At 39.9% G+C, this 8,907-nt stretch overlaps 2 protein-coding genes across 2 annotated transcripts; both read left to right on the top strand.

Moving 5' to 3' along the window:
• The first annotated feature begins 294 nt into the window (after positions 1 to 294).
• LOC114526785 lies at positions 295 to 2,902 on the top strand. Its single transcript, XM_028548305.1, has 4 exons — positions 295 to 518; positions 630 to 964; positions 2,087 to 2,538; positions 2,645 to 2,902. The coding sequence occupies exons 1-4, from the start codon at positions 295 to 297 to the stop codon at positions 2,900 to 2,902; spliced, it is 1,269 nt and encodes a 422-aa protein (XP_028404106.1).
• A 283-nt stretch (positions 2,903 to 3,185) lies between these two features.
• LOC114526784 lies at positions 3,186 to 7,277 on the top strand. Its single transcript, XM_028548304.1, has 8 exons — positions 3,186 to 4,240; positions 4,377 to 4,488; positions 4,612 to 4,973; positions 5,113 to 5,258; positions 5,392 to 5,514; positions 5,592 to 5,709; positions 5,782 to 7,034; positions 7,162 to 7,277. Exons 1-8 carry the CDS (start codon positions 3,186 to 3,188, stop codon positions 7,275 to 7,277), a joined length of 3,285 nt encoding a protein of 1,094 aa, XP_028404105.1.
• Positions 7,278 to 8,907: the final 1,630 nt, after the last annotated feature.

The following is an 8,907-nucleotide window of genomic DNA, read 5'->3' as shown; positions in this document are numbered from 1 at the left end:
GGCCCGACCAAACAAGTTGAACGTTTGATTGCTCGGAAATCTCTGCTGGGTTGGGTGATTTTTGGATCGCCACCCCAAGACTTGAATAAAGTGACAACCTCTGTTCTCCATGTTAAATATGCCAACCCAGTGGATCTGTCGGATTTCATTCTGCGCTTCAGAGAAAATGAGGTCGCTGTAGCTGCTGATATATCAAAATTGTATCAACGAGTGCTCATCCCGTTGGAAGAGAGACACGTACACAGATTCCTGTGGAGAAATTTAGAAACGGACAGACCGCCTGACACTTATGCAATGAATGTATTAACGTTTGGTGACAAGCCTGCACCAGCCATGGCTCAAGTCGCGCTGCAAAAGACAGCCGAGGAAGGAAAGAGTATTAACCCGGAAGCAGCACGTACCAATAAAGTCAACACCTATATGGATGACATTCTTCACTCAGTTAACACAAAAGAAGAAGCCAAGAAACTTACAGGTGATATTGACAGCATCCTTGAGAGGGGTGGATTCAAAGTGAAGTTGGCAATCGAATACAGATTTGGACGACCGTGACACGAAAGCAAGTGAAATCAAAGTGCCAAAATGTAAACCAGAAGCAAAAGTACTTGGTGTATCGTGGCGTGGGATAGGTTGAAAGATGTCCTGAAATACAAATTTGAAATTGAGGCTGTGAAATTCTGCACAGCCGATCTCACCAAGCGTAAGATTTTAAGTCAGGTTGCTAGAATTTACGATCCCATCGGTTTTGCCTCGCCCTTCCTCGTAAGAGCAAAGATCAGCCTCCAAGAACTATGGGAAGAAGGAGTAGACTGGGATGATGAGCTGCCTCCAAGCATTCAAGAGAAATGGTCATCGTACTTCAAAGAGATGGAGCAGCTGAATGACGTATCGTTTGAGAGATGTATTTGTCCAGGGAAAGTGGTCGAGCCGCCAACGTCATGTGTATTTGCCGATGCATCGCGAGGTGCATTTGGGACATGTGCATATCTGAGAAGTGAAAATTCCACAGGAGATATCAAAGTTAGATTTGTTGCGGCCAAATCACGAGTTGCCCCGTTAAAAGAGCTAACTATCCCACGTTTAGAGCTCCAAGCAGCTGTGTTGGCAAGCAGGTTGTGCAAAGCGATAGAGCGAGAAATTCGGATCGAGCTCCAAGAAAGTATTTTAGGCCGTTGGCTGTGACGCAAAAACACTCAGTTTCGTCGCCCCCAACGCGGTGCTAAGATATTTTAGCTGGGTTTAGGAAAATAAAGTGTGCTGATTTCAAATATCTTTGTTCCCACACGCCAAACCGCGCAGTTTTTGCACAACTCACGGCCAAAGTTCTATATTTTCATATACTGAGAGCCATTATGAATTCCGCGGTATCTTTGATCTTTCGGCTACATTACTTGAAGTATTGCAAGTGTTCGAGAAACGTGGGCTCATATTAAATAACTCAAATTATAAAATATAAATATGGATGAACCACCAAGAAGAACGCTTTCTGCACGACAATGTTTTATTCATTTCGAAGGTAAATCTAGGGAATTCTTCTCGTTCAAGTTAACACAGTTGATAAAACCTGAATGAGTTAAAAACGAGGGTTAGTTTGGATGAAAAACGTACTCAAATCGTGACCAATGTTGGACATCGCGAGCGTTAAACGCATTGTCTATATCTCGTATATCATAGAATATTTTGTACAATACGGGTATATAAAAGTTTCCATTACAGAAATATAACAAGATTATGTACTATAACTTCCAATATAGTAATTAATAAGATTTTCCAAGTATTAAATTGCTTATTTCTTCATGGACTTGGTGTTAGTATTGCTCAAGGACAAGCCAAGGTTTTATTATACTGTATATAGAAATAGGTATTTATAAAAGACGTGTAAAGGAAATAAATATGCTCATATTGGTTTAGTTCGGTGTGTTGTTATTTCCATTTTAATTACACATTTGACATAGGTCGATCTGAGTCGTTATTCCGCATAAGAAATCTGACAGTCTTTGCCTGCCCCACAATCCACACATCGTAGTTTTAGCCCTTATCAGGAAAATGCCATTCACCAAACGGCAATGTTTTATTCGTTTTAAAGGAAAGTCTGGTGAATTGTGTCAGTTAACACCGCATACATTTGCTAAAATAAGCGAGTATTGTCAAAAGTGGGTCAATTTGGACGGCGAGCAAAGCAAAATCGCCGCCAATGTTGCTGAGTTTATGAAACATTGGTCACTTGATTCGGAAAATGAGCTAGTGCCAGAGGAAATTGCAAATGCGCGATATCACAAAGAGTGCTATGTTCGTTTCTGTGATAAAACAAAAATCGAAAGAGCCGAGAAAAGAATGAAGAAAAAGGAAATGACTGTTGAAGCATCCAGCCATGGTGAACCGAGCACTCCTGTTATCAACCGACCAGCACCTGCACCTGTGCGTATATCACCACGGACATTGATTAGCGGTAGTGAAGCGATTCCCAGACGAAACAGACACGTTCTACCAGAACGGTGCATAATTTGTAAAAGACAAGATGCGTACAAAGTGGACAAGGTGATCTAAAAGTTACCTTACAAAACAAATATATTTTTAAGTGGCTGCGAACGCGGCTCGACTACTTTCAAACCGTAATAGTTAATCACTGACGTATATTTTATAGGTTACTAGAAAACGAAAATTAGATAAGCTTGTTCTGGCGGAAACGTTCAACGGAGGACTTTTGAGGGAGGCTGCAGAAAAGAAAAAAGACGAGTCGATTTTAGCACATATTAGAGGTAAAGACTGTGTTGCTATAGAAGTACGCTACCATAGGCATTGTCATTTGGATTACTGCAGATTCCTGACCCGAAAATCCACAACTAGTAAGCCACTGATGAACTATACCAATCAAGCTACATCGCCTTCTGTTCGAAAATAATTGACAAAAGGCTTATTGAAGAAAAACAAATAATGCGAATGAGGGTGTTACACGACATTTTTGTGGAACAAGTTATGAAATTTGAAAAGCTTGATGCATCCAATTACCGTCCTACTCGACTGAAGGCTAGACTACAAAGAGACTATCCACAACTTGTCTTTCATCGTCCTGCAACCAGGAATCAAAGTGAACTGGTCTTTGTTGAAGAGTTATCTGTAGGTGAAGTAGCAGAGACCCGTGAAACAGTAGATACTGAGGAATTTGAGAGCGATAGCGATATGAAATGATTGCTGAAGCTTCAATGGATAAAAAGGAAGTAACGTTGAAAGAATTCTACGATGTTGCTTTGGCTTTAAAAGATGCCATAAAAAGAGCACCTGCAATGAATGCAACTTGGCCACCATCCTCGGTCGATCTCTCAACAGACCAAGTACATAAAATGGTTCCAATTTTGTTGTTTAATTTCATTGCTTGGACATTAGGCTTCTCAGATTATCCAACAATGTCGACTCGGCTTGAACTAGAAGAGTCACAGTTGACAAAAGTGATGTCGATCTGTCAAGACATGTTGTTTATAGCGTCAAATGGAAGGAAACAAACACCAAAGTCGTTAGGACTAGGTATGGCTGTAAGACAGCTTACGCGGTCATCACAACTCACGCAAATTTTGAATGGTTTTGGCCACTGTTCTAGTCACTCTGCCATTTTAACATATGAAACAGACTTGGCTAGGTTAGCTATAAAATCAGACTGCTATATCCCAAAAGGCGCAGAAAAACATAAGTTTACTTGTCTGGTGTATGATAACGACGACTTCTCGGAGGATTCTAGAACACAAACCCATATACTTGGTGGTATATTAATTCAACGGGAGGAATCATTTGACAATCAACCAGCCGTAGTCTCACAGCAGCTGAAGAAGGGTGGGAGAACTTTCCAGGCTCCAAGTGAAGCTATGGTTCCGTACAGCCTTGGCAAAAAGAAGACACCAAGCTTCCTAAATACATCAGTTTCATCAACCATTTTCGAAACAGACGACCCGTTGCATCAAGAACTTGCTAGGAGGTTAGATATTGCCTATTTTGTGATGAAGATGCTGCAGAATCACTACGGAACGTTACTTCCTGGTTGGACAGGTTTCAACATTCTTCTAAGGCAATCAGCAATACCACCAATGTCTCGAATCAGATACCTACCAATAATTGATGGATCCCCCAGTGAATACTCAACATTGTATACAGCGCTTTTAAAGAGCGTGGATATTGCAGATAAGTTGTCACTAGAGCACATCGTCCTAGTTTTTGATGAAGCAATCTATGCAAAGATTCAACAGATTAGGTAAATACTAAAGTGCCGAATGGCATTTTTACCAAACTGATACCTTCTTGAGTTATTAGAATTTCTAAGGAGCCTGTTTCATTGCATACCTCTCGCTTCCGTGCATTACATTCTTTGTTTTTATCTATATTATCAGGTGGAAAGATGCGACTTTTATGAAGAGGTTTGTTGTCAGGCTAGGCGAATTTCATGCGACAATGTCGTTCCTGAGTGCAATAGGGAACATGTTCAGGGATGCTGGGTTACAGGTATAAGAGCATATTTTCTCCATACCGTAACTTCCTTGTATCACAATATTTAATTGTCGATTTTTGAGATTAGGGCAGGATAGCTATATAGGTTTATGTAACAAATGTCTGTAATATTTTTAGGATATACTTATCGAATCTGATGTTGTTGGACAAGGACAAATTAAGGGTGTATTAACAGGAAAGCATTATAATCGAAGTATGCATTGCCACAAAGTAATGAGTGAAGCTCTGCATAGACTTCGCTTCCAAGCATTTTTGGATAGCCTCAGTTCTGAGGATTACAATAATGTCTACTCAGTCGCGTCTGACCTGCTGAACATATTTCCAGACGAGAAATTTCAGGATAGCCTTACAGCTGAACCATTCTCACATATTGTTGATAAATACGAGGATTTTGTTGTGCAGGAAAGTGAAGGCAACCCAACGTTTGCATTGTGGAGTACTTACCTTGAAATGACAGGCATATTACTTCAATTTGTAAGGTGAGAATATTAATCGGCCTACTTCTTTTACTGTATAACAACTACCTTCAATTTTGGAAATTTGTGGTTAACATATATTTAATCAAGAGGCATGCAACAACTGTTTTTTTGGGGAAATAAGTTGTATCGACTCCTATAGAGCTACACGAGAAGGAAATTGGGAACTTCATCTCTCGACTATGCGTTCAATGCTAACATGGTACTTCGGATGTGATCGAGTGAATTATTGCCGCTATGGAACGGCATATTGGCTTGAAATGACAAGATTACCAGATACACATCCAGGTAACACGCGCATCCTTATGGTTTTTTGCCTTATATTCCAATCAAAATTTGGCTGGTGTACACAAGATTAGTGTGTCGTGCTATTTCATCAATTCTTTGAATAGATACTTGTTTCCACTTTTTCTATTTTTAGCAATATTGGGAGATCTACGTCAGCAATGGACTGTGCAACGCCAACAGAATCATGGATTTTCCTCAATCGCGTGTGACATGACTATTGAGCAAACATTAAATAGAGATTCGAAAACTACGGGTGGTAAGACCTAATTGATTTCTAGTTCTCCAGTTGCATGTCCATGCACCGATTTTAAGAGTACACACTTTTTTTTTCAGGAATGGTTGGAATAACATTGAACCGGGGTGCGGTGCAACGATGGATTCTTTCTCAATCTGATAGATCTGCTATCACAAGAGAATGCATGAAGATGGCAGGCACTGACACAGTTAAAAGGTCCCGTATATTAATATTTTTCTTTTTCATATAAGTCAACGTCGTTTTAATGTTTATACCTCAACTTTATAGGAAAAGAAAGGAATTAGACATGCCACAAAGAACTCGCCATGAGAAAGATGTCTTGGGTATAGTGAACACGCTTCAGAATATGATAAATCCTTTTGAAACGGATAATGATATAACAGAAATGATTCACTTGTCAAGTGGTTTAGTTGCTACACAAGAAGTAAAGAATGACTTACTAACAACGAAACAACGAGGAGAAGAATGCGTGACTGCTTTTCTAAGAGACAGATTACTAGTTCAAGAGCCTGATATTTTTTCAACGATTCCCAAGCTGAAGTTGAAAACTTTTTCATCGATGACTAAGAAAGTTAAAGTTAGTTCAGCAAAAGGTGTTGAAGCCACCCTTAAGAATAACCGTAACCTATTCGCTCGAATGCTCTTGCTGGCACAAAGTAGAAATGTTGACATGAAGGAAGTTCTAACTTATTCCTTGGGTCCATTTCCTTTATCTCTTTCAACCGGGATGGGCACTTTGCACAAAACCCAGAAGAGCAAGTTGATGACATCAATTGAGTCAAGTGTGCAAGATCACATAATCGATAGTCTTCCGGCTGGAAACGCAGTTATTCTTGATGGAATGGCAATCATTCAGTCCACGAAGAAGCTACCTTCATCGTTTGGAGAACTTGCAGAGCAGTTGTTTTCAAGGATGATAAACTTGGCGATTTATCACAAGTCTTCGCGTGTCGATTTTGTGGTAGACCGATATCCAGATGTAAGCATCAAAAACCTCGAACGCAACAAGCGGGCAAGCGGTGGATTGGCAGTAATCAATATATACGGAGCTGAGCAGAAACTGCCGACACAATGGAGCAAATTTCTTAAGCATGGTCGAAACAAAGAAGATCTTGTTCGGTTTTTGTTTGAACAGTGGAGTACATACGCATCATTTATGTTTAGCGGTATTGTAGTCTACGTTTGCCATGATGACAAATGCCATCGCCTTAAGCCGGGTATTGAAGGTGCACCTCTCACGATTCGAGAAATAGCGACATTATCTTGTGATCATGAAGAAGCGGACACAAGAATGCTGCTGCATGCAAATCATGCATCTCAATCATATGGAAACATTTTGATAAAGAGCCCCGATACAGACGTCTTCATTATTATGCTTTACTTTTGCCATATTCTCCAATGCGAATTGTTCTTTGAGACCGGTGTGAATGAGAAAACTCGTATCATAAATGTACGATGTGTTCAGCAGCAGATTGGTGAGAAAGAAGGCAAAGCGTTAGTTGGATTTCATGCATATACCGGTAAGCAATAATTAGTCTGCAAATGTTTATAATGTTTATAATCTAAAATATATGAATAGTTCATATCATTACCAGCAAAAAAAGCTAGTACAATCTGGATAAATGTTCGTTCCTTTACCACCTTTAGGGTGTGATTCCACTAGCTCGTTTTATGGTCGAAGTAAAATATCCACCTGGAAGTTAGTTTCCAATGACGAAACAGCTCTTGATACACTTGCTCGCCTAGGAGATGATTTACAGTAGAATGAACGCATCCAGAAAACCTTGAGTCATTGACAGTATGCTATATGGGGCTAAGGAGACCGAATCTGTCAACGAAGCAAGGTATAATCTATTCAGAATGGGCAAATTCTCTGACGAATCCTTGCCTCCAAACGAGGACTGTCTCTTACAGCACATGCAGCGGGCAAATTACCAGGCAGCAGTATGGAAAAGGGCAACAACTCAGATTATTGATGCACCTTCACCTACTGTTCATGGATGGAAAATTGATGAGGAGGGAAATATGTGGTGTGGATGACGAAGAAATGTGCCCCAGATGTGCTACTCAAAGATTGCAACTGTAAATGTAAGGCAGGGTGTTCAACCTTAAGATGTTCCTGTAAAAAGTCAAACAACAAGTGCAATGAAATGTGCCAGTGCGTTGGGTGCACAAATTGCCCCAACGCATCCAGCGAAAGCCTTGAAGATGATTCGGAGGATGATTTGGGAAGTGATATGGAGGATGAAAACTAACATTCTATACACCCAGTATTTGTTAATATATATATATATATATATATATATATATATATATATATATATATATATATATATTATACGTATTTTAGAATTATTTGTAGAATATCAGAGTTTACATGACCAAATTTTTGTCGTGATTTGATTTTGTTTCCCAGCCATGTTTTTAGCCGTTTTAAAATTTTTCCAGATTTTATCGACTGTACTAACTTGAATGTGAAGCTAAATGTCACAATTCGCCAGATTTATCTTCGAAATGATTAAAATATTGCCGTGAAAGAAGCGTTATTCTGGGAAATCATCCATATTTTCTGATTCGATTGTTTATGCGCCTACGTTTCGTGAGTACGTCTGAATACTTCAAGTAACGAAGTCGAAAGATCAAAGATACCGAAGAATTCAAAATGGCGCTCAGTTGATAAAAATACTGAACTTTGGCTGTACATTATGAAAAAACTGCGTGGTTTGACGTGTGGGAACAAACATATTTGAAATCAGCAGATTTTATTTACCTAATTCCCGTTTAAATATGTTAGCACCGCGGTAGGGGCGACGGAATTCAATTTCTAGCCTTAATTTGGCCACACAGCCAACGGCCTATTTTATTTACAGATAGCACAATAGTCTTGGCCTGGATTAAAAATAATGGATTGGACGAGACTTGTTCGTGTCACAGCCTGGGTACTGAAATTCAAGAATGCGTACCTGGCGAAGATAGGACGACCTAGCAAGGAGGATTCGGTAAATGAAGAGTCACTAAACCCGAAAGATCTCGAGAGAAGTCAAACCGTCTGGATTAAGGAAGCTCAGAAGTGTCTAAAGAATCGCCTGAAAAGAAACGATTTCCGAACACTTTCTCCCTTTGAAGATGAAGAAGGTGTAATCAGAGTAGGTGGTCGCATCGACAATGCACTAGTTTCATATGAGACACGACACCCGGCGTTGCTCCCTTATGACCATACAGTTTCACGATTGATAACCAAAAGGGCTCACCGAATGGGACACTCCGGTGTTGCGACCACAGCTGCAAAGACAAGAAGACGATACTGGATACTCAAAGTACACGACCTGGCAAACACAATCAAGTCTAATTGCGTAGTTTGTAAAGAAGCAAACCCACAAGTTGAGAATCAGT

Source organism: Dendronephthya gigantea, unplaced genomic scaffold (assembly GCF_004324835.1).
Source record: "Dendronephthya gigantea isolate DGI-Jeju-01 unplaced genomic scaffold, DenGig_1.0 000041F, whole genome shotgun sequence".
NCBI lineage: Eukaryota > Metazoa > Cnidaria > Anthozoa > Malacalcyonacea > Nephtheidae > Dendronephthya > Dendronephthya gigantea.
This window is presented reverse-complemented; position numbering and strand designations above follow the sequence as displayed.